The 26379-nt window shown below is 40.5% G+C and overlaps 1 protein-coding gene across 1 annotated transcript; it reads left to right on the plus strand.

The window, feature by feature from the left end:
* The first annotated feature begins 1917 nt into the window (after nucleotides 1-1917).
* Nucleotides 1918-25254, plus strand: EXOG (exo/endonuclease G). The gene is made up of 6 exons (XM_042801866.1): nucleotides 1918-2104; nucleotides 3391-3540; nucleotides 7078-7217; nucleotides 9551-9627; nucleotides 12622-12736; nucleotides 24668-25254. The coding sequence occupies exons 1-6, from the start codon at nucleotides 1957-1959 to the stop codon at nucleotides 25127-25129; spliced, it is 1092 nt and encodes a 363-aa protein (XP_042657800.1). The 5' UTR covers nucleotides 1918-1956; the 3' UTR covers nucleotides 25130-25254.
* The last annotated feature ends 1125 nt before the right edge of the window (nucleotides 25255-26379 follow it).

The raw sequence follows: 26379 nt of genomic DNA on the forward strand, positions 1-26379 counted from the left end.
CGTTGCTGTAACCCCTTTTGGATTGAAGTGTGCTGATTTTTTATATATGTATATTTTATATATATATTCTGCAGAAGTATATATATATAAAATGTATACATAAAATGGCCTAATGCAGACATCCATTGTATTGCAGTTATGAAATGAAGACATTTTGGAAAGAACATTGTATCATAGTTCATGAATTTGCAGTGGATCTTTGTTCCTTTTTACTGTGGTATTTTAGAAATGAGTCTCAAGTTTGAAATTAGATCTGCCAAGTTGGAGTTTTGCTGCTTCAGCTTTGCACTGGGTGTCCGAATAAACCAGTATGAATGTAGTATTTGCCCTGTGTGAAGCAGCTACACCCCAACAAATAGGAGGAAAAAAACTAGAAAGAACTATTTCAAGTTTATCTTTTTGTATATGAAAATAAACAGTAAATTACAAATAATTACTTCTGTTGTTGATGTGACGTTAAAAATAATTATTTTATTGACTTTGGCATCTAGCTGGAGTATTTCCTTTTTTACAGAAGACCGTTTTAATGGCATCTCTGCTATCCAAAATCCCTGACAGAATCCCTTCAAAGGCATAGCTGAGGACTCTACTAGCCACCATTTGTGAAATCCTCCAAAGGGAAGAGGGAAATAGCTTGAATCGCTGTGTCCTTTTAAGGGTGTTGTTTCTTGTAGCACTGTGGTAGCACCGCTTTTCATGCCCAGTGAAGAACTGCTCACGCAGAGCATTAAATATATGTTAAGCTGTATCAATACAAACTCCCAACAACGTAGATGCAGTTGCCAGTGACGGGGGGAAGGTTGTGCTAAATCTAGGACCTTGCAGTGAGGCATCTGCCCTTCGCTTCCACCAGCTCAAGCAGAGGAGCAGAGAGCAAGGGACAGTGAGTGCCTAAATGGTTCCAACCTGATTTATAAGAACTTGCCCGCTAATTCCTTAACAGTTGCTGGAAGTCACAATAAATGTATAGCTGCTATTAGAGATGTGGACAGTATGAACCAGCATGCCCCTGTTTGTGGTGTGCCCATGGTAACTGCACGACCAGGTCCTTGATGAGGACGGCTGGGTGTTTCCTCAGGCAAAGGATGCTGTTAGCAAACATGCAGAGGTGCTGCAGGGTTCCCAGTCAGGGCAATAGCTTTGACAGGAGGTAGCTGCTGTCAGGGTGAGCACTGGACCCAGAACTGAGATGCACCTTCCGTACACCATGGGTGTTAGGCCTTTTTTTTCCCCCCTCCTCAGCTTCAGCTAAGCACTGAACAGCATTCAGTGAGGCAAGAGGACTGGACCTGGAAAAAAAAATTTAAAAACAAAAGCCTGAGCTCCCCGTACTCTTAGCAACACAGTGAGCTCTGTAATCCCCACAACATGAGGCAAGAAGGTGCCCTCAGCTGCAAACTGAAGCATAGCCAGACCTCTCCAAGCAAGCTGCTTGCATCAAAGCCCTCGTTTTCTGTTGTAGTCCATTGCTGAGCTGGTCCTTCTTTTCAGCAGAAATGCCTCTTGCTTGGTGCTGGGTTGGAAATGCCTGCAGTGGACCCACGTGAGGCCAATATGAACAGTAACAGGCACCTGTGAGGGGAAAACAGTAATAATTGGGCTGGTGGTTTTCCTGACAAAAAGCCCGATGTCAAATCACCAAATGGTGACTAAACCCAACTCGCACCTTACTCTGGGGCCGGGGCCCTGGGCTATTGCCCCCCACCCCGCCTCAGTAGCTGGGGAATACTTTAGCCACCCGTCTCCGGGAGGTCCCTGTAACCCCCGTGAGGGCGCACCCCGCTCCTCCGCTCTCCCTTTTCCGCAGCCCCCGGCCAAATCCCGCTTCGCTCGTTCCCCGCGCGTCGTTTTTTCCCCCCGTTTCCTCACGGCGAGGCCGCCGCGCTGAGGCGGCGAGGCCGGCAGGGGGCGCCGCGGTGCAGCACGCCGCGGCGAATCGCCGCCCGCCCCGCCGCCATGGCGGCCTTCACCCGCCGCCGCCGTTTCGCGGGCGGCTTCGTCTGCGGGGCTGCGGCGGGCGCCGCTGCCTCGTGCTGGGCTACGTGGCGGTTCATCCGCAGCCGGAGTCAGCCGGACACGGTCCCCGGGCGAGTCGGGCCGGAGGGTAAGAGCTGCGGGTACAGGGGAAGGCCGGGCGCGGCGGCTCCGTGTGGCGGGAGCGACGGCGCCTCAGCGAGGCCCTTGTCCCCACAGGCACCCTCCCCCCTCAGCCCCTAAACCCGCTCCCTCCCCTCAGAGCAGCCCTCTCCCCGCCGCCTCCCTCCTGGGGCCGCCAGGGAGGGAGGGCGGAGTCCCCTGTGGCGGGGAGGAGGTTATTTGGGGGTGCTGGGCTGCAACGTGAATTAAAAACGCAGCTTCCCTTGCTGCACCTGCTCACGCCGAGGTGTTGGTGACCAGTGAGGAAAAGCGGTTTTGTGCGGTGGCCGCGATGGCTGCAAACGCCCCGTCTTGCAGTGGGGAGTGGAGAGCAGTTGTGCTGGGTGAGCTGGTCATGTCCCCATACTATATGCATGCATATATATATACATACATATATGTTTACTTCTAAACACATAGTTTAGGTCAGGCTGTAACTAAATTTCAGCTATTGCTTCCCTGGGGAGACAAGGTCGGCAGGGATGGTAGCCATGGCCCGCTCGCTGTGGGGGAAAACCGTGGGGGTGTAAGGCGTGGGGAGGGGGCTGCTGGGGGAGCACCAGGCCCTGGCAGGAATGAATGGTTTTCTCTGCAGCCTGAAGGCTTTAAAAGTATCGGAGCATTGGAAAGCACAGGAAGAATGGCTCCAGAAACGTGAGTTGCTGTCAAACAGATGGCTGGAGGATGAGGAAGTCAGTGAGACGGATGTAAATATTCCTCTATGAGAGAAAAAAATGTTCCTTGCAAAAAAAAAAAAAAAAAGTCTCAAAGTGAAGCTTTCATTCATTCAGCAGAGTGTAGGCATTCCTGGTGAGGGCAGGACTTGCACTTGTGTTCAACTCATACATCTCCGTTTGTGAGGAGGAGTGCATTTTCCAGTCTGAAGGGTGAAATGTGTGTGTTGATGTCCTGTGTCGTAACTCCTTGTTGCCTGATTTATCCCCAAATATCTGATTGTTTTTTCCTCTGAAGGCCAGCCCAGAGCAAGTGCTGGGTAGATGTGTGTAGGCGTTGGAGTGGATGAGATAGTCCTAGCGTTGAGATCCTCATATGAGGACAGAATGAAGAGCATAACTTTTTTGGTAGAAGGAAGTTTCACTGGAATGCTCTCAGTACATTTTTAGGTCTTAATTGTGGCACTAACCTCAATTAGTTCCTTATATAGTATGTTTACATCCACTGAGATGCTTTTCTTAATGTCATCACTGGTCACATTTCATCTTTGGATGGCTTTCTGTTTATTTTTCTTCTTAGAACTGGTGGAAGAATCTCTGCTGGAAAAATATGGATTCCCTGAAGCTGGAACAGAGACCAGATGTTACACAAATCATGCACTGTCTTATGACCAGGCAAAACGAGTGCCTAGATGGGTGATAGAGCATATTTCAAAACAGAAGACACTGGGTATGTAGGTATTTATTTACTTACGTTTGTGACTCCCAGAATGGGCTTTGCTGTTCACAGAAGGTGGATCCAGGAGCAGGCAGGGAGTAAAATCCTATAGTGTTCTCTAAGTATGAATTTTTCCACCCATTCACAATCCCACTGGAGGCAGCAGGCCTCTGGGCAGATGTCAGCTTCATGACAGGATTAAGGCTGATGTTGCCAATGATTTAAAAGAAATCTGTCACTGTAGGTTGGCAGGCCTCTTCATTGTTCTTTCTCTTGTTGGAACTAGTCTGGTATTGAATGTACAAGGTCCTAAAGCCTGCCTGATACACATGGGCAAAGGCGGAGTATGAAGGGGAGGAATGAAGAACTGGAGATACCTTCTGTGAGAAATCTGTTACGAATTTATGAAACAGTCTGTAAGCACCAGATCAATATAGCTGTGTCAGTGTGAACACTCTTAAGTCATGTCGCAGGAGGGAAGTTTAACTTACCTCTTCTAAATATGAATGGAGAAAAGATGAAACACTGAAAATTAAACTTTCCTTACCTGATTCAGACCTGCAAAGTCCAGTGTTACTGCTCAAGAGCATAAAAATTGCTCTTGCTTCCTTAGCTAGTGTAGTTAGTTCTGTGATCCAATTTATGTCAGTTTAGGTACTGCCCCATATGTGTGAATCGTTGTGGAGTCAACACCTTTAGTGACCAGACTGTTTCATCTACAGATCTTAAAGAGATTTACTCAAAATGGAAAGAAAAGATTAATGTCCATTTGTGAGATAAAAACGGAGCAAAGGTCATCAACAGTTGTAATTGTTCAAAGCTAGGTAGGCCATTACCTGCTCACTGCAGCCATTATTTACTTTGATGCAGTTCTGTTGTATTTGCTGATGTGCATTATCTAATGCTCTCTCCCCTGTTCTTTATGCAAGTCAGAGGCTCAGTGATTTTTTGCTGTCAGTGGTGAATGAAATATGAGTGGTATACAGTCACTGTAAATTAAGTTTATAGCATTAGTTCAGTTTTTATAAGGGAAATTATTAGTAGTGGAGGTAACTGTATAATTGTAAAATGTTTTATGAGCGCAGTACCCCTCTAAATATATCTTAATCACTGTCTTCAAATTACCTTTCAAAATTAAAAGCGTGATCCTGAAAATATTTATAACCAACCCCTAAGTAGCATCATTGATTCCATTTCTTTCTGAGAAGAAAGCAGTAATTCCAGGCATACTTTCAAGTGGGCCTTCACAGCAGAATTGTTAAAATGTTTTCCAAATGTTCAGATGCAACTGACTTGCAAGTTGAAGTTAAGCATCTTGAGGCATTCAGCTCTGATTTATGTCTGATAGCTACTCCAGTAGAGATTTGAAGTGGAACTGTGTTGTTTGGGGAAGGTCACAAAACCCTTCCATATCTTGGAGTTTTGAAAGGACATGATGTAAAAATTGTATTTCAGTGATAAGTAATAACTTGAATGTTTAAAAAACATGTTGGAAAGAAGGTAGCTTTACATGTAAATGAGATGGACGAAAGTGGTTTCAGAAGAAATTAGCCGTTTTTATCAAAACAGTGAACAGATAATAAAATAGCTGTTTTTATCAAAACAGTGAACAGAGAATAAATGAGCATATATTTTTCCATTTTTCAAGTTTAATTGATAAATTACACTTTAAATAATTAGATTAAATATTTTTTAAGAATCAGAATTCTGATGTTTTGCACACTTGTAAACTTGTCAGTGTTGCTTCCTAAGTATGAATCCTGTGTTGAAGTATCATGTCACATACTTTACCAAAAAAGAAAAGAGAAGTGAAGCACCTTCCTTCTCCCTGCACTGCGTGAAGATGCGCTGACCACCTCTCCGACATCACCTCTATGGACGTATGCACAGATGGTCAGCAAAAAAGAGAAAATTGTTTACAGGCACTGGTTTCCAGGAGATGCATTATCCCTGTGCATGCTCATTTCCCACCCCTCCCCTTCTTCCTCCTGGTCCTTGCATATTCTCGGGCTTTTCAGAGAGCTGCTGAGCGGAGAACGTGTACCACACTTTGTTCTCAGTACGGAGCACGAGGAAGCTCAGGGTGCATGTGTGCTCAGTGATAATATTGATGTGACAAAAAAGCCAGAGTGTGTGCAGTTTGTGTGTGTATGCACAGCCAGCTATAGAAGAAAGAATAATTTTAACAACTAGCAGTGATCACTATTGAAAATTACCCCTCATGTTGTATTGCAACAGGAAGTGCTTTATAATGTGCCAAGTTTGAGGAGAATTCTGGTGTGTACAGTCCCTGATTCAATTTTAAGAGATTATGTAACGGTTTTGTATATTGTATCTGTGAAATTATGCCTAAGATGACACCCTGAATTTTATAATGAAAAAACTCAGTATGTTGTGGATACTTTGAATTATATTGTCATTTGGGAAAAACAATTGTGGGCAACAGTGATGGCGCTCTAGGCCAGTAATTTTCCAACTTCACACTGTGCTGCTGCCTGCATGGAGCCATTGCACAGGCACAGCTGAGCCCTTGAGCATGCCTCCGCTGCTTCTCTGGAGCACCTTCCTTAACTATGGATGTTCTTGGGTCCCAGGCCATTCTGTAGGAAAGACGGTGTCTTATTGGAGGCTGTCAATGCCAGAATAATTCATGCAAGTCTCTTCTGGCCATCACTTTTCCGAGGAAGCAGTTAGTGTTTGGGATGCAGTGCTCTCAGAGTTGCAGCCCACTCAGAGTAACATCTTTTCCAAGGAGTTGACTGGGACTCTACACAGTGCAAGGACACAAATATAGGTGTATGGCCAGTAAATCTGTGAAGAAGACACAGGCTTCCCAGGAAAGACAGCAGCTTAAGAGTGGGCTGACATCTCTGAAACGATGAAATTAGTTCCCCTGATAACTCTCCCCCCAAAATTTTTTTGTCTACCAGAAGACTTAAGCCTAGTCAGTTTGTGCATAATTCCCAAGTGTCTGGAAAGGCAGGAGGGGAATCTTGAAAAGGAACAGGAAAGCTCTCTCTTATTTCTGTGCCCACGAAGAACAAAACACTGAAGACTTTCTCCTGAATGGGTTTATTATTTTGCCAAGTGTAACATTATCAAGATGCACCCATTCTATTTCCAGGCTAGAGTTGGAAAAAAAATAAATAGTTGTAGCGGATCAAACATAAAAATGGAACTACAGCTAGTGAAGATCTGTATATCTTCACTAACATAAAAAATGAATCGATACTGGTTTATATCTTTAGCAATCTTGCTTTTAGTAGTAATCTGCATTTATGATAAGGCCGATGTACTTTGCTTTTGTTTTTTCTCTATAAAACAGCATGCTAGAATTTCTAATGTGTAGTGAGAATGAATGTAGGACTGGAGCACAGATATTAAAGTTGAATTGTACTATTGTATAGTTGAGAAGAAAAGTACTCAATTTAGATTAAGGTATTGAATCCTTAAGCATGGGTCATTTGACAAGATATGACAAAACCAGTTCTTTTTGTCTTGTTATGACAGTTTAATGATAACCTGACAATTTAGTGTGTTATTCCTCAGGCAATGCAGACCGAAGGCACTGTAAATTCAGACCGGATCCTAACATCCCTCTAATGTTTAGTGCTGTCAATGAAGACTACCTTGGGAGTGGATGGTCACGAGGACACATGGCACCAGCGGGCGATAACAAATTTTCAACAGTAGGATTCTTTTTCTTTCTTTTTAATTTGTGTTTATCAATTGGAAAGGGTCAAAAGACTCTTAAAATTAATGTGTGATGTTCCTTTTGCAGTTTGTTTTGAGATGGAACATGATCTCATTATTGATGCACAGACCTGGACTTGGAGTTACAAGGTCTATTCCTGACTGAGCACTGTAGGATGCTCTCACAGTCTGCTTCAGGCGTCTAAATCAGATGCATCCTCTGGTGACATACCTCTCTTCATTAAATCATACCTAGATTAGCTTGTTTGGCAGACATGATGTGAGTATATCTTGTACAGTACAGTGTTAAGCAAGTTTTCTCGACCTCTTGTATGTCACATTGTCTACCTGTAAAATAAAGATGATAACCATCACCAAACAAACTTCGGAAGTATCTTCTGAAGCTCCGTTAAAGGGAGACAGGGAACGATGACTTCATTCTGGCCAACAGGTGCTGAAATGTTTAAGGCTAGATTGAGCAAAGCAAAGATGCTGTTAAGTACTGTTCTGTATTGGCAAGGGGATTGCCTGCATGATTTAAAAGGCTTTTTCCTTTCTGGCAATGTGTATGAGGTAAATTAGAACCTTCTTTTGCTGTAGTTCTTTCAGTCTGTAAAATGTCTTCACCTGCCATTTATTTGAGCTGTAAGAAAAGCATGCCCTAATGCTTTGGCTGACTAACAAAGTAGCCTTGGATTTATTGGATCCTCTTGTGAAATGTGCATAATGCAGCAATTTGTCAATTAAGAAGCAGTTTGAATTTGTATTTCTGCTAGCCAGAGTAGTATGCAGTGGGGCAGAGTGACGGCATAGTGACATGTGGTGGATGAAAGAACCAGTTGTTTTATTTCTACTGGAAGTGCCTTTGTGGTTATTTATTTGGGATATCTGGTGAGCTACCTGTCCAGAGAGATCCTGAACCTGGCTTGAAATGCAGTGAGATGTTACTAACTTTCAAATACAGCATTATAAACATTTAATTTCACAGTTTAATTAGTGTTGATAGTGTTTGCTCATTAACCTAAGGACTTCTGTCAGCCCCTTCACTTTGAAAAAGTAGGAGGTGAAAAGTATTGACAAGTACAGGACCTATGAAGATTCTGGGTTAAGGTCATGGAAATTTTTTTCCCTATATTTCCCTGCATTTGTGGCCAGCAGGTTGAGGGAGGTGTTTCTCTGCCTCTGCTCTTGTGAGACCCCCCCTGCAGTTCTGTGTCCAGCTCTGGGGCCTCAAACATCAGAAGGACATTGACCTGCTCGAGCGGGGCCAGAGGAGGCCACGAAGATGCTCGGGGGGCTGGAGCAGCTCCCCTGGGAGGCCGAGCTGAGAGAGTTCGGGAGTTCAGCCTGGAGAAGAGAAGGCTCCAGGGAGACCTTAGAGTGGCTTCCAGTGCTTAAAGGGGGGACAGGAAAGGTGGGGAAGGACTCTTTATCAGGGAGTGTGGGGATAGGATGAGGGGTAATGCTTTTAAACTGAAAGAGGGCAGATTTAGATTAGATAGAAGGAATAAATTCTTCCCTGTGAGGGCGGTGAGGCACTGGCACAGGGTGCCCAGAGAACCTGTGGCTGCCCCCTCCCTGGAAGGGTTCAAGGCCAGGTTGGACGGGGCTTTGAGCAACCTGGGCTGGGGGAAGGTGTCCCTGCCCCTGGCAGGGGGGTTGGAACTGGGTGATCTTTAAGGTCCCTTCTAACCCAAAACATTCTATGATTATATGCTATGATTCTATATGTGTAGTTTTCTAGCACCGGGTTCTTCACATCTGGAGATATGTGGGCTTCGGTTCAGAGAGGTTTATGACACTTTCTAAAGATAAAATTAAGCATATATGTAGATATTTGACCATTATGGTTTCATAAATAATTTCATTTCCTACATGTTATGTATTTGTAAAATATTGATGAATATTTTTTAAAAAAAACCTTTCTTGTAAAGGAAAGAAAAAGCTAACCATTAGGCAGTCAAAAAAATGAAAAGCATGAGTGAAACCATCCTTCCCATTCAAAAAGAAGAGTAGCTAGTTGCTTCCAAAGACATTACAAAACTGACACTGGGTGACATAGTATTTCTTGTGCCTCTAGAACTGGACATTCTAGTGCTGTTTCTGTCAAAAAAACCCCAACCAAACAGTAGATACATTTTGCAAGGTTTACACCTCTGTTAGGCACCTCTTAATCCAAAATAATTTTGTAGATGTTCTGAGTTAAGTTTTATCTGATCTTTTGTTGATAATGTTGCAACTAAACTAGAAAGATTCTGATCAAAACACTTCTAAAGTGTGTTTACAACTTGTAAATGTTTCAATAAAATATATTACTTTCTTTATGCAGAGAGCTATGGCCGAAACATTTTATCTGTCGAACATCGTGCCTCAGAATTATGAAAATAATGCTGGATTTTGGAACAGGTGAGAGATTACTTGTAAGTAAACTAAGTGAAAAACATCAGGCCTTGGCATAAATAGAAAACACTTCATCACATCTAACTATTCTCGAGCACTTTATAAATTATCTGTAGAGATCATAGGAAATTTCTCTGAAATAAAAGACAGCTCAATCCTCACAGTGCAAGAACAGTATAATAACTACTTTAGTTCTTTATTCAGTCAAACTGTAGAGGACATTTATTTGGAGTAGACAAAATTACTACTTCTGGCTGATGTGGGTAAAGGTACCAGGCTTAACATCTCTCCTTAATGAAAATTCAGTAGAAGCAAGGAAAGGGTTTAGATCTCACTTTAACATCTCTTCCTCAAAAAAGTGCTTCCAGTGTGAGAGTATTCACATCGTTGTATGTGGATGTTGGTTCACTTTGAACTGAAGAACTGAGCGCTCCCCACTGAGTCGTGACTACTTCAGGTCTTAGGTGTTCCTTCAAGTGCTGGCTTCCATGTAGTAGGCAGGCAGTTCTCTGTCACTTGTGGTTGCTGGCTGGATTGGCTTTGAGGAGAAGTGAGTGGTTGATAAATTTAGACTTTCTTCATGTAGGATTTTTATTCTTTCCCTCCTTTGAGCAGAGAAACACATTAATGAAAGTAGCATTCATCCAGTGCTTCTTGCATAGGACTTACAGAATGTTAAGACTCAGGAGGGAAAAAAGAATTTCACAAGATCTGCTTAAGGGAAGGTTAGCAAAATTATGTACAGTATTGTACTAAAAGTCTATCAAAAATGCATCATCATTCAACTTCACACTGCTTTCCAGTTTTACAAGAATGCATATAAAATCATATGAGGCATTCAGTAAGGTTATTCTGTTTTATAGACAAATAAAATGCTGTAACATTTTTAAGAGATTTTTTTGTTATTGTTTTAATACCTCAACTATTTGAGCATAAAATTTCCCTATACCAAAGCTAGGCATTCGTACCAATTCGAGGTTGGAAACCCTCTTTATTTCCCTTGAGCAGGATCTCTTCCTATTCAGGAAATCATGGGGAGCGCTCAAAAATCTCCATTGGCACTATCAGTCCTACAATTTAAGCAGCTATTATCACTTTCTCCCAACCCCAGCAACCTATCCCCACAGTTTAAATACATGAACCAGGTGTTTGTGCCACTTGTCAGTTACTTTTTTAACGAAAAATAATTTTAAGGATACTGTGTTTCACATGTGTTGTATGCCATCCTGGCTTCAGTGTTCTCTTCCTCTTTTTTTAATTGTTTGCTTCTTAAATTGTCTTCTGAGGTGCAGGTAGACAATACAACTTAGTTTAACAGTCTATTGTTTTTTTTTAAAGCAGTGTTCACCCTCCAGCCATGTGGTTTTTTTCTGCTTTCCCACTTCCAGCTCTGGTATTAACCTGACTGTGGCAAGTCAATTCCATTTGCTAACCCAGTTAAACTGATTCGCATTTTGTTTTGCTTGGTTATGTTTCTGCCAGATTAGAAAATTGGATCAACTGGTGAGATGAGTGTAGAGATGGAAGATGGAGTAGGACTGTTCAGCTGAGGCAGACAAGGGGAGCAGTAGGAAAGGGGACAGCAGGACTGCATCTTTCAGCAAGCTATTAGATAGTAAGCTATTAGATTATTTCAGCAGTGTGGTCTGACTGCACCTCAGTATTTATTCCTCATTCTGTTCCCACCAACATGGATGCTTCTTTCTTTGCTGGTGTTTTCTGTCATGTTTTGAGTGTGATTTCATGGTCACTGTAATCTGATCTCTGTCCCTGCTGCCACCAAAAGCAGTTTTCTCCCTAGCTGCATTTATTCCCATTCTTTCGTTGTGCCAGGTGGTGTTTGTATTGCCATGCCGGGAGACAGCCTGAGGAGCTGAGCTGCTTGGAAGCAAAGCTGACGACAGCAGGAAAAAAATTAGCTTGTAGTCAATGCTTTGACATATCACATGGCAACTCACTATTACCAAAGGAGAAAGGGCTCGTTTCTACTAATTCAGATTCGTGAGGCTCATTCCTGCTAATTCTGATTTGTGTGAGCTGATTTAACTCACTAACCCAGCACAAAAAATGACTGGTTTTGTTGAGGGTTATTGACAGATGAAGAGTGCTAACGGTAGCCCAAGTGACAGGCATGAGGAACAGGGATGAGACAGAGACTGGTCAGAAACTCCCTTTTGTAAGGAGCCAGATCAGCTGGGCTTATCTGTCTCGTGTCCTGGTCTGTTTGTCCATTTGAGTGAAGTGCAGCTCTGTCTTTAGTGAAGGGCCGATGGGTGCTCACTGTATGTGATTTCTATAACACTTGGGCTGTAGATCAAAGGTGGACTATAATCTTTTGTTTTATGTAAAATGGGTGTGATCCAGAAACCTTCCTATTTGGAGAAATATTTTATGCTGTAAACTGAATCAATTAGTTTAAGAAGCAAAAATAATGTTAGTATTTCTGGAGTTAGTACTTTATTTTTAAACAGTTTTATATAAAAAAAACAGTAAGTAGACTTAGTGAGAATGGCATGTAGAAACTTTCCTAAATACTCTGAGCTATGAAAAGATCTTTCTGTTGCAGGGCATTGATTCCTCGGGGAGGAACATGCAAATCCGGTAATGTGGTAAAACCTTTTGAAGTAAAAACCTCACAACCTGCTGTTTCAAATGAGTAATTTACTAATCTGAAGTGACCATCAACAGCATCTTTCTAGTGTCAAGTATTGGGAGTAAGGAGGGAACTCAGATTTTCAGGACAGATAGTAAGGCTATAGAAACCATTTTCAAATGTGTGTGATAACACATGCCTGTCTGTAAGTAAGTGAACCTGGGACAAGTGGGAAGTCTTGGGCCTGCACTTGACCTTCTTTGACTTGTCTTGTGAGTCGGTCACATGAGTTTGGAAGAATGCTCCCAAACTGTCAGTATTTCATCTTGCTCTTCACAGTATGTTTCAAAGATTATTATGTTAAATTTTCCCAGCTGACTTTACCCTATCTGACAAATATGTTCCAGAATGGAAATGTATTGTCGGGAATTGACTGAGAGATTTGAGGATGTTTGGGTAGTTTCTGGACCTCTGACCTTGCCTCAAACAAATGATGATGGAAAGAAGAGTGTTACTTATCAGGTATGTATCTATGTTGCTGGGTTAACAGTGCAGTGGCAATACTATATTTATTTAAAATTGATACTGTAGCTTGATAAAGTTAAACATCGTAGTACATGCAAAATGTACAAAATGTCCAATGCTAGTTGGGACAAGTTCAGTAGAGATGTTGTATCTTACCTACACATGAAAAAGTATAATTTAAAAACAATTTATTTCCAAAGAGAGATCTATTAAATGTTTGTTCACAGTCTGCAGTAAACTGTTTTCTGACTTCCATAATACATGACAGTATTTCAGCAGAGAGTTAGTGGGTTTTGCTGATGTGTAAGCATCTGTTCAATCATTTATTGATACATTTTAGAAGCAGTGCAATACAAAGCTAGTGTGAGTTTCTCAAAACTGTACAGGGTATTGAAATGTCTGAGCTCCATTCATTTCAAAAGCAGTTGTTTGCTGATACCCCACATGCATCATTTAGATGAGGCCATGCAATTGAGATTCTGAGCATACCAAAGTCAACTGAAAGACTTCATTCAAGTTCAGTAGTTTTTAGGTGAATGGAGTGTAATCGCTGGTTCACAGTACTGTACCCCCTCTTCTTATTTTTGGTCCCCCATTTTTATTACCTGCTTAAAATACTCTGAAGATTAAGGATTGATAGTGCACAGTCTCTAGAAACCATCGCTGATAGATAGGAGAGGCTATCAGGTTGAGAGGTGAATTTATTATTGCTTATCCTGACTTACTCACTGTAAGCATGTGTTTAGTCATCTGTAGGATCTGAGCATAGTAAGGTATTCAAGGAAGGAAGTATTACCTTCTGCCCCTACTGTAATGAGATACCATTGCTGTTTTCAGCTGCTAGATGAAAGGTAGCATAATGCAAATAATAAATGCTGTATTTTTCGCCTCTTGAAAAAAAACACTTTTCCTTGAAAATAAGTACTCGGATCAACTACAGCTTCAGCTCTTGAGTGATTCAGCTATCCAACTAGTTCTCTGAAGAGCAGTGAACAAGCTTGCTATAACAAGCCCCTATTTCAAAGGAATATGAGAGACACAAGAGAAGAGGGATGTTCAGATTTCAACACCAGCATTTTTAGTGGTGAGATTTAGGCACTATTTCTCCATTATAAATACACAGCTGATTTCCATTTGATTGAACTTGAAACTCAGTCATGGTAGAATGTAATTTTTCCTGCTTGCTCTTACCTTTTTAATTCTTGAAAAACTGTCCCTTATGTCCCCACCCGCACATGTCTGTAACCTTGACTGATGAAATCACAACTTTGATTTTGGGTTTGTTGTTACTTTTTTCCCAGTCACATGTTATGCATATGAAAATGCAGTAATGATAATTTATCTTTTTCTTGTTCAGTATCAGTTCCAACTTCAGCACATCTTTGTGAGGAAGGTGACAACTGTGCTCATTTTCAAGCAGATAAATAAACCGTGGTTAAGGGATATGAACAATGTGACATGATAAGTTAGTGGCAAAGCCAGCTTGATACTGGCAGTGGTTCCTTGGCACCCAAAGAGAGACTGCTGACTTTGCTATTGCCCATTATACTTTCCAGTCCTTTTCGTTGTCTGCCAGCGCTTATGACTGTCAGATCTTACCAGAAGATGCTTAATTATGCAGTGCAATAGAAGACCATCCATACTGGACTCTGTTTACTGGGCTAGTTTTCTACTGCCATAGAAAGAGAGCAGCACACAGAGGAGCCCAGCACTTACTTGTGACAGCATGAGATATGTCCAAATGCACATAGCTGGGAGCAGGAGGGAGATGTTCCCTTTCAACAGTCTGGAGCTGAGTGTTTGGCTTACTGTCATGCAGAATGGTACCGTAAGAGTTCTCCAGGCTTGAACATAGCTTGCTGGAATTTGCCTCCTTTTAGGTGTCAGGATATTGCATTATTTTTTATCTCTAAAAATACATATTCATCTTAAAATAGCAAGGAATTAAAAATCCTGAGCTGACTTGAACATTTTATAACTGGAAATTATTTTCCAGGAAGCAGTTGAATCATCTATCAACTGCTTCACTTTAATCTTGGTTATCTTTTTCTAGTTTTTCTCTAGGGAAAGTGTTTACTTAGAAGAGAAAAATTACCTTTTATGAAAAATTATTATGACTCCATTTTGGTTTTGAAATGTAAATTTGAGTATTCCACAGGTAAAAATAAGAGCAGGCACTGCATCTGACTGCCTTTATTCAAAATAACTTGATATCAGGATACAGTGATGCAATAATAGTGGCACAAAATGTCCATGCTGCTTTGATTATCATATCATTCTGTTCTTGTCTGTTGCCAAGATGTCTTCATCATCTTTGGGTTTGATGACAACTCTGGTCTTTTATGAATGTTTTATCAGTTTTGGTCTTAATATAAACTATGAAGTGAAGTTCAGTGTGAGATTGAAAACAGTGGAATGATGGTATTCATGTTTTCATTTCACCATTTGACCACGTTCATAAATCCTTTACTCAGCTTCCTACAGTGAGATTCATGATGTAAATTGATTTGTATTTAAGTACAGATAATGCTGTCTACAGGTGGAAAAAGTAAAATGTTGATTTGGGGCATTTTTTTTAATTTTGTTTTAAATATTAAATTATTTGATTTAGGTCCTCTTTGGCTACACTCTTAAGTGTAAATAAATACAGGCTGAGAAATGGTTATTTTTAAATCTCTTTATGGCACAAGTTCTTGTGCTTGCCATTGGGCTCTCTTTGGGAAGAAAGACTTCAGAATGAAGTAGAGTGGTCACTTGGTTTTGTTTTTATTTTGTTTTGGTTTTTTCTTCTTACATCAACGCATACACTTAGAAGGGAGAACACAGCTTGCCAGTGCACTGGAGAGAAGTTATTTTCAAACAGATACCTCGGATATAATTGCAATCATTGCCATTGATTTTGGTAGTTTGGGATTTTTCCCCTAAAGCCAGAACACTAAGAGTTGGTAGCTGATTGGGAAGGGAAGGTACCTCTTAGCTGTCTTTCGGAGTGAGCTCTGCTAGGTTCAAACAAGTGACTTAGAAATGAAAGGCTTTTAGTCCTCATTGTTTGGGTTTATGAAGCTGATGTGAGAAGATGTCATTTTTCTTTGTATGTGCTGTTTAAGGAGAAGTGCTGTAGTATTCACAATAGTGCTGAAACTCACAACCTGTAATCTGGCAATGTGACTATTAAGGCTGAGCTCCTTTCTAATATTTTTCTTCTCCTCTGAGACTAGAACTGTGGAAAAAAGCAAGCACAGAAGTACTACAGTGAATGTGTCTGCACTGATTTGCTTCAGATCTTTTTTTCAATCTTAGTTTCCTTTTTTTTTGGCCAAAGGAGTGTTGAAATACGTATCCATGGCTTTACAGGCTGGTGTTTTTCTCATCAGACATCCAAAAAGGTTATTTTTAGATCACTATAGAGGAAAAACAGAGCATCGGTCATGGCATTGATCCCAGTTCCTGCTTGGACTCTGGTACCATTTGCTGTTTAATTCCAGAAAGGGAATTAACCTTGAACTCCTTAGATGCCAGCGTTGTTCTATCTATTGGCTGAACTTGCTGTATCCTCAGATACGTTCTGTCATTTCATCTGTCTCCAGTGGAGGCTTTTATTGCAAAGAGGAGATTGATGACCGTGGTTGGTATCTGAAAAACATATTTTGAGAATATATGTAAAATAGGATGCCAACAGGAAAAATCTGTTCTATGTCATTGGAGAGGCAGATGCAGGTTTTTCAGTTTTGTCCAGATCAAATCAAAATGACATTGTCTTGTTTTATACATTAGTGTTCTCCAGGGACTGTCACTTTAGTGATTTTCCTCTGTCAGCCGGTTCGGTGCTTGAAATACAAATTTTGCAATTCTCCTGCATTGTGCTCCATGCTCCACCCTTCTTATTCCCAATGCCATGGTAGTAAATACCAATTTAAGAAGAATTGACTCTGGTTGGCAAATGAAAGTACAGTTTAGATAATGTTTTGTTTGTTGTTTGAAGACATTTTTATGTACTTTTTAGTGATATACTAGGTTCATACTGGAATCATGTTTGCTGTTTAATTTTCAAAATTGAATGGCTAGACTGGACCAGAGATACACAATAACTGTACTGGAAGATATGCTTACTTGTGATCAAGATCTGTGGCAAGTAAGTCCTTGGGAAAGAAATTGCATCTCTCAAATATAAGATGGTACTTTAAGGTTTTCCCCAGTCAACTTTCAGAAGTAGTAGAGGTTTAATCCAAGATACAATAGGAAACCTTCTTAAAGGAGGAAATAAACCTGGAGACTACTACCATTTGTTGGCTGCTCCAAATGGACTCAAGGCTACACAGGCAGCTTATGGATCTAGGTCCATTATACGTGTCCCATAAAACTTATGTTCAACAAGCTAGATCTTAGATCAGCTGGTGTAAATGACTAGAGCTCTGTCAGCCCTAAATTTAGACATGATGTACAAATGAAATTAATAGGCACTGGGTTAAGACTGGAGGAGAGGAGACACCAAAGGTGCAGGATAGATTTATGGGGTTACTTTTATTTAGCACTGTACCCATCCAAAGGTTCTTTTATTATAAGAAGAGTGGTGATAGGGACTGTAGTGAATTCCATGTTAAGTAACCTAAATAGATTCTGTGCAAGTAGTAGTCTGTCATGCATATATACACCCTCTTTATTTAAAAAAAAAAAAAAAAAAAAAAAAAAAACAAAAGAAAGATTTTGGGGTGTCTGTCTGTTAATGCCATAACTATGTATTTAGGCACAGATATTTTTTTAATATCTCTCCTTTTTTTTTTTTTTCTTTCTGCCTTGTTTAGGATGGCCAAATGATTTGGTGATAGCAATCAGACCAGCCATAACAAATTAAATTTTCCTGAAGTTACATACATTTGCATTTTGGAGTGCTTGTCTGTGCAGTGTTGTTGCAGATTGTTACTATGATTTTTATCTGTGGTATTTTCTATTTTCTGTATTGTTAGGTCTGGCTTCACACCCCTCAGTTGTCAATGCCATCTGACAGAGTTCTCTCAGATATTGGGGAGAAAACTATCAACAGTCAGTACTGCGTAACACAAATCCAAAAGGAACTGGAGCGAAGGCAGTTGATGCTGTCACAATGACCAAGTAAATAAAATTGTACTGATAGCAAAGGGAGTTTTTTATACTGCCAGAAAGTCTGTTTCTATACAGAATTTAGTATTGAATTATAATAAAGATTTGGCTTGTCAAACCTATCAGCGAGAGCCCTATCAGCAGGGATGATATTATCTACAGTAAAATATCTGATGGTCTTGGCCAGTATCATGCCACGAGTTATAGCTAAAACAAAATATATGCCTATTCAGAGAAAGCCAGAGTCTTATTTTGAGTGACAGGAATTATGTCCTTGAATGCTATCAAGAAATGTGACAGAAATCTTAATTTCATTACTGCCAGACGTAGATGAAAGTACTGTTACATAGAAGATTGGGTGTATGCTTGGTTTTAGTCAGTTCTGGTTTGCACTATGGCTTAGTTCTAAACTCTTGTTATACAGAGAAAGAAAGAGTTACTGAAGTGTAGAGGGAATTTCTGGAGTTACCATTTTACTATATTTGATGACGGTACCCTATGATGCAAGAACTCTTCAGCATGTGCTGGCAATTAAGGCATGATTGAATGTGATTTCTGTTTACCAGGTCCTAAGAGAATCTCAGATAATTGCCAATCCAGAGCTGGCACTTGCTCCTGAAAGGCCAGTAGTCCCTTCTGCTAATTCTCTTTATGGTTGATTTTCGTTTTCTAGTCACTAGGTGGCAAAATACTACTTTTAGATTTGCGAGCCCTTTCTTTTAAAAATTATTCTTACCCTTTCAGATGAAGATAATTTTCTTACCATTCTGGGAAGCTCTAACAAGTCCAGTATAAAATGAAGATATGATAACATTTGTGTATGTTTTAAAATTTCCATTAACACTGTTTTCTTCTAATATAATCCCAAGTGTCCTGACATTACACCTTATATATTCCTTTTTTCCTGTATGTAAGAATGGAGTTTTCTTTCTCATAAACTCCGAACTGTCAGTTTTAGGGTCTGCTTTACCCCATATTTATCTGACTACCACCATGAAAGTGACATCAATTAATGCCACATGTTTAAACTTACCTTAGATATCATTAGCAAATGTCTTCATTATTTATTGTGATACTCAAGCACTCCATGGATATTATCAAATCTGTCCTTACTCCAGTTTTAAAAACTATGACTAAGAACAATTTAATGATTTGGCTAAAATAGTGAGGAAAGTCAACCTTAAAACAAATCCTCGTCCAGTGATTTAGCTAAGAGAGTGAGTTTATCAAAGCTCGTGGAGTTCCCTCTGTTTTAAGAAATCATGTTACTTCTACCATTATCTTTATCTGTCCCTGTGAGCTCTTTAAGTTTGTATAACTGCTTACCAACACATTTGTTGTTTTAGCAATATGTAAACATCTCTAAATGTCAGGAATTGCACACATTTTAATGGCCTGTCCTCATGACAGCTGTCCACATTTAATTGGGCATCGAGGGGTATAACAAATATATACACAATTGTGGAATGTCAATAACAATGTTAATAATAATAAAGAACAATAAACACTATGCTGAAAATGACATTATCATAAAGCTGCATTATTAGATGACACCAGTCAAGTCCTAGGGCTTCAGCCAGCGGCAGATCACCAAAGAAAACAAGAGCAAAGCAAAAATGAAAGGAATAAACAGCTGCAAAAAGTTAGGGCAATGAACATTTTTACGTTGGACTGATACAGACAGCAAAGAGAAATAGTATCTGAAATTTCACATTGGTTTCCCAGATGATGACTGGAAAGGAACGTATTTAATGCTATAAAAAGAAGGCTTTTAGCTTGAGTGGTTTTTTTTTGTGTGTGTGTGTTATGAGACTGTTGAAAATTTGAAAGATTAAGCAAAATTTTACAAGAATAGCAAATTTGAACTTTTCAAAGGATTACACAAAAATTTACCTTGTGGCTGGTCATCAACATGGTGTGAAGGCATGTGGGACAGCAGTGATTTTTCAACAGGCCATTGCTGTATTTTTCTTGCTTGTATTAGTGCATGAGATTTTTTTAATCACAGACGCTATTAAAAACTGTTGCTCTTCTCCAGCTGGGACAGATAGCTGTTTCAGGCATTGATTGCTGAAAGATCATCTGCTGCCTGTGGATAGACTAGCACAAATCAAAGTCAGCATCTGTGCATGGATAATCTTAACCCATTTTCCGTTCTGTTACAATAGGAGCATATGCTATCTGCCTCTCTTAGGCATGCATTGAGATAAATGGGATGGTGCAGATCAGAATAACGATTCAGACTCCTGTAGTTCGGTAGGAAAATCCTCTAGGTGGCAATAGGAAATGAATTGTTGAGGTTGTTTTTCCTACCTATTACTTCTGTTGCAAACTTCACTTCTACAGAATCACACTTTTTCCCTGGCAGTGCCAGTGGGCCAACTCCATGGAAACATTCATCTGCAGCTTCAGTATCTACTCCAGTAAAAAAGCAAATTGTGGTATATTACAGAGCATAATGATGGAAATCGTAGGGTGTGCTCCAGAACTGCATTTCCTTTTTTAACAAAAATCATTGGGTCACACTGGCTACATAAATTATTGGTGATGCAGCCTATGCATGGTTCACATAGGCATTAAACTGCAGAAAAAAACATATGTATTCATTGTCATGAATACTTGAGAAATCAGGCACGCTGATGGTATTCTCTTCCAGCAGAATGAGCTGGGGATAGAACTTGTATGGCTTGTTTTGTGTAAGGAAAGGACACTTGTGGACTCTGGCCGTTTTGTTGGCTGAAGTTTGTTTTAATCACTTTAACAGTATTAGCATCCAGTGCAGTAATTACAGAAGTAGTTTGCTGCTATTCACAGGACTAGAATAGAGCCTGTGCACTACCTAGCTCCCTTTTGAGGGTTTAAATAAAATCTTATGTGGAGCTGAGGTGGTACATAAATTGCATGTATGGCCATTCCTTGTATGGAGTTGAGTTGTATTTAGAACTACATTTATCAAAAGGCCAACCCTTCCTTCATTTTCAACTAGTCCTCTCTTTCCTTCTTTCCTTCCCTCTTTTATACGTGCATATACTATGCATAAATGTGCATTATTTTGCATAGAATATACATATTTGCATAATATTACATAAGTACAGGGTCTGTTTTCCTTTAACACCCACTTCTGGCATTCAGCATTTCCATTTCATACCTATGTGCAGCTCTATTCATTCCCCAGCCTTTCTATCCACCTGCTCAGTCCTCAGTCTCAATCCCCTGTTCCCTCTGCTAGCTCGCTCAACACGCATTCACGTGTTTGTTTGACATACACCATATACCCCCTAATTGGAGATACTTGTAGCAGCTCTATCTGCGTGTTCACCCTTCCTCTAGTCTTTTATACAACAGACAGAGGATGCTGGTGCGCGTATGTGCGTGGGAGGTGTCGAGAAGGGGAGGGAGCTGAGCTAAGGAGGGCTTAATACATATATACAACGTGGAAAAAAGTATGTGAAGAGGCCTGGAAAGGGCAGTGCAGGCCAGGGTGCACAGGAATGCTGCTGGTCAGGAGGTCGTTGGCCCAGCATGAATCTGGGGAGCAGGGTTTCAGCTCACTACCACCTTCTCTCTGGAGGCTACAGCAGCTTCAGAGTGTGGTGCAGTTCTGCACAGCCTCTTCCTTCTCTTCTGATCTGCCCGGAGAGCGTGCAAGAGGTGGGATGGAGCTCCAGGGGGAGAAGAGGAACTCCAGCCTTCTGCCTTCAGCAGATTCAGTCGCTGCCTGCACTTGGGTGGATATGGAAATGTGAACTCTCTCCTCTCCTCCCTCAGGGCTTTTCATGCTTCTTGGCTCCCTCCCTCCCACCCCTGATGCATTGCATGTTGAGTGCCACCTACCTAAAACAGCAACTCCCAACACCATTCATTTTGTAACTCAGTTTTAACCCACCAGATACAACAGTGTGTTGATGCGTAGCTCTTAGTATATTTTAAAATTACCTGTGCGTCATTCAGTTTTGATTATTTATGCCGTTGATCCTGAGGAGCTGTAACTCCGGTTTCACCCACACTGAATGCTAAATGCAAAGTGCTTTGACACTCAGGATTTCTAATTTCCCTATCAAGACATCTGTCGTCATTGAAAGGGAAAGTAGATTTAGCATAAGGCATTTATTTATTGCTTACCAGTTTCAATGACTGTTAGATGTCTAGGCAGAGCTTTATTTAGAAGAAGGTTGGTGGCATAAACAAGATAATTTTTGTAAAAAAAAAAAAACCAACCCCACAACAAAAAAAGTTTAAGCTACAGCAAAACTGTTAAATAGCTTAGTTTAGGGAAGAGGATGAAAATATTCTGTAACAGAGTAAAGAAACCTAAGAGCATTTGTTTGCCAGAGACAGTAGTAACATTACTACCACATCATTGTACAAAACATGAAAAAACTTTATCAGAGGTTTCCCTTTCTCCTAAAGGTACTTTCTCTGGTTTTGGTCTAGCCAGTAGGACTTAAAGACCAGTCATTTAAAAAACTGCCAAGAGAGGTAGAAGACACACTTCAAACACTGAAATAATTAATAACTGAAATGAGTTAAGTATTGGAATAGACTGATGTGAACCTTGGTTCAGTAGCCACAGGCAAACTTTAGTTTTAAAAATATGTTTTCTTTTGCAGAAGTGCTGTAGACTCAGAATAAAGCATACATAGGAGGTGTTTGTTTTGTGATTGAGTTGTAATGAATATATAAATGGACAAAGCATGTCTGAACATATATACTGGATTACTTTGTAAAATACTTTCAATTAATGTGATCGGTTGTGGCAGTGAAATAAACACCTGCTTTCTCTGAAATTGTATTTAAACTGTATCTAACAAAAGCTGTCAAAAAATCAAAACAAGCAGTCTTTGCTTTTTCAGGTATTGCAAATATTGGAAATTGTACCAAATTACTGGATTTTATGTAAAGAAAAAGGATGCCTTTGTAGTTTTCGTAAGGTGTCTGCATCTCTTCCTTCTGTTGCCATTAGAATAAAAGTACAAATTTTAGAAGGGTAGTTATGCAGAAGGGTTATGCAAAAATCAGATTTTCCATGTATGAGCCTGTTAAACTTCGTTAGTCTGGCAGATTCAGTTCAGCAACACTGAAGAAAAATAAAAGCACAATACAGTGCATGCATGCACATCAGTTTTTGAATACTGGAGAGATTACATTTATCATCAATAGGTGTATTCCCTTGCACTTACTCCTGACACAGTCCACTATATACATAAGTGTGTGAGCTTTTAACAGATTTCATGTGAATTCAGAGTCCTGATCCTTCCCTCCTAGTGCTTCAGTTAAATTCCTGGATTTATACAGCAGGAAACCTAGTATGTACAAGCTCTTAATTGGAATCATAGTGAATTTATGTAAGAAATGGGTGCATTTTCTTTGGATAGACTTCGATTCCAAGACACTGAGTCACTGTATGTATTTTACATCCAGGTCCCCTCAAAAAAACCGCTTACTTGGGTAGCATAGCTTTTAAATGCAACCTGTGTAAGGGTAATAGAGATACAAAAAATAAGTGACAGAAGGTGAGTTAGAGTTGATTTCAAATGCATGGTAAAAACCACATGATTTGGAACTAACAGGTCAGGAACTTGGTATGAAGCCACTGTTGCTGAAAACAGCTTTCCGAGCATTAACAGCGTGGCACAGTATGAGAAAGGAGCTCTACAGCCCCATCAGGTCGGCTGCACTTGCAGATCTGCACCAGGATTAGGGAGCTGGGGTCTTGTCCAACTCCCTGTTGCCAAATGTGGTTTTCAGATCTGGTTCCAGTTCAGTTTCAGCCATAACTGAAGTTGCATCTGCTTGGGAAATTTAAATTGAGCTCATGCTCCTACCAGAGCTCCTTGTTGCAGATCTTTACAAATATTTAGGCAATTACTGATCAATCTTTCAGCCATTTGTCTGCATTGTTGTTCTTAACATTATAATATAGTGTCAGTGATATAATATAGGAGAAAGGCAGAGAACCTTTTGGGAAAGACTCGTACCAACAGTGGCCGAATAAACCTGCAGCAGAGTGCTCTTTGCTGGCTTTTCCTGTTTGAGAGAGAGAGTTGGGCATGAAGTAACTAGCTCATTCCTGACCAGCTGTATCAGGAGCTGCAGTGAAATAGTGCTGCGGTCGGTTGACCTTGGCTGGACACCAGGTGCCCACCAAGCTGCTCTATGACACCCCTCCTCAGCAGGATAGGAAGGGGAGAAAAGAAGATGGAAAAAACTCATGGGTCAAGATAAAGGCAGCTTAATAAAGCAAAAGCAAAGGCTGTGTGCGTAAGCAAAGGAAAAGATTTATTCCCATCAGCAGGCGATGTCCAGCCGCTTCCGGGGACGTGTAGCGGTTGCTCTGGAAGACAAACGTCATAAGGACAAATGCCCCCCCACTTCTTTTCTCTGAGCTTTTATTGCTGAGTTGATGTCCTATGGTATGGAATATCCCTTTGGGCAGTTCGGGTGAGCCATCCTGGCTATGTTCCCTCCCAGGATCTTACCCACCCCCAGAGCCTACTGGTAAGGGGCGAGTGTTGGAGAGACAGCCTTGGTGCTGTGCGAGCGCTGCTCAGCGGCAGCCAGAACTCTGGGGTTTAACCAGCACCTTTCCAGCTACCGGTACAAAGCACGGCACTATGAGGGCTGTGGGGAGAATTAACTCCATCCCAGCTGGACCTGGTCACGGGTGCTTTCCACCTCAGCTTCTAGCCTGATAACGTTGCACATGATTTTGATGGGTAGTTACATGCTATGGCTCCTTTTTAGAGGTAGTAGGATTAGTCACGTCTGTTTTTTTTTCTCCCCCCTTGACTGATAAGATCTGTATCTGTAACATAGCTTTCCTTTTGACAGGTAATTGGGAAGGATGATGTAGCTGTGCCATCCCACCTGTACAAGGTGGTCCTTGCCAGACGGAGCAGAACATCTACAGAGCCCTTGGCCCTGGGGGCTTTTGTGGTGCCAAATGATCCCATAGGCTTCAGTCACCAGCTGACTGAGTTCCAAGTAAATATTGAAGATCTGGAAAAAATGTCAGGCTTAGTTTTCTTCCCTCAGGTGGACAAAACCAAAGATGTTAAAAATATCTGCGAGTTGGATACCTGTAAACTGATGGGCTTCGAGGAATTTACGTTGTACATCACAGCTCGAAAAGTGCAGAGTGCCCGTACATTGCATCGGTTGGAGAAAGCCATGTCAGAGTTAAGGGAAGCAGGAATTGAGCCTGATGAATATCTTCTAAAGCTTCACAAGAAGAAGGAAGAAGAGCTACTGCAGGAAAAAGAAATAGCAGCTAGAGAGGGGAAAGCTGGCTGAATACTTGTTCGGGAAGATTATTTGGGGTTTTGTACTTTGAAAGGGGAGCTGAAGGCAAACACAAAGACAAGGGCTCTGGGTTGTTCTTTTTTGTATTGTGAAAACAATAAACATTTGGAAGCTGATGGGTTTGGAATAACGGTCATTCTCGTGTAATATGATGCACACACATGGTTTGCTGCAGTACTTAGATGTGGGAAATGAAAATGACCCCTTTCTGGCATGAATAGATTACTGGACCTCCAGAAAAGGCTTTGTGCTATTTTCCAAGCGAGACGTCAGACTTGGGATTTGTATGGAATCCCTTCTAGGAATATTATAAAAATAGACAGTAGACACCTTGGGAGTATAACTGGAACATGTTTAAATGTAATTCCGCCTGCAAATGTCTTTCAGTATGATGCTGTAGAAGCAATGGTACTTCCTGGGATTTTTTTTTTAATTAATTTAGAAATATTTAATTTAACACTCTTTTATTAGAGACCTGTAAAACATAATCTAAATCCCTTCTAGTCTTTACTTAGTTGTGTTAACCAAACCAGATTGTCTCTTGCCTCTCCTGACCTTGTGTGCTTTGGATACCTCAGCATATCAGTAGCTGTCAACTGTTGCCATTTGCAGCGGGTGTCTTCCATTCATGTGTAATTTTTCATTAAAAAAAAAAAAAAAACCAAACAAAAAACCAAGACAAGCATCGTTTACACAAGTTACTACCGGCGTAGTCTGGTTCTTCATAAATTAATGTAAACTTAATATTTCACTTTTACCACTAATTTTGGATAAATGTGTTTTCTTGCATATTATTGTTTGATTTGAGAGGTGAGCACTTCTTGCTTTTCCTTTGTAGTAGTTACTCACTGGCTTTTTGCCTGGTGTCAGTGTCTTTGGTCTATAAACTTCACAACAAAACTTCTGCATGAAAGCAGAAGATTGACTAAAAATGCATTTTCAGTTCTGATTTGGCAGCAACTGAAGTTGCTCAGATTTGCGTCTGCTTGGGACAGTTAATGATTTTTTTTTTTTTTTCATTCGTTTTGTACTTTATTTGTGTATACATCTTGAATTTCAGACATAAATTAGTGTTACTTGTATCCTCTCAGATTTTTCACCTGGAAAGAAAGAGTAAAAACTGGAAATGTTTAGATTTTTTTTTTTAATGGTAAGAACCTATATAAATTTGGAGTTGTGCCATAAAAAACACCTTCAGTAGTTTTAACGTGAGAGTTAATAGTTTCTGAGAAGGGTCATGT

This window comes from Tyto alba, unplaced genomic scaffold, assembly GCF_018691265.1.
Source record: "Tyto alba isolate M040663 unplaced genomic scaffold, T.alba_DEE_v4.0 Super-Scaffold_38, whole genome shotgun sequence".
In the NCBI taxonomy this organism is placed as follows: domain Eukaryota; kingdom Metazoa; phylum Chordata; class Aves; order Strigiformes; family Tytonidae; genus Tyto; species Tyto alba.

What these genes read in the sequence shown, in the direction of transcription:
- EXOG (XM_042801866.1), top strand. Translation starts at nt 1,957, where the DNA reads ATGGCGGCCTTCACCCGCCGCCGCCGTTTCGCGGGCGGCTTCGTCTGC. An exon ending in CGGGCGAGTCGGGCCGGAGG is followed by an intron (nt 2,105 to 3,390) that starts GTAAGAGCTGCG and finishes TTTTCTTCTTAG; the next exon opens with AACTGGTGGAAGAATCTCTG. An exon ending in AGAAGAGTGTTACTTATCAG is followed by an intron (nt 12,737 to 24,667) that starts GTATGTATCTAT and finishes TCCTTTTGACAG; the next exon opens with GTAATTGGGAAGGATGATGT.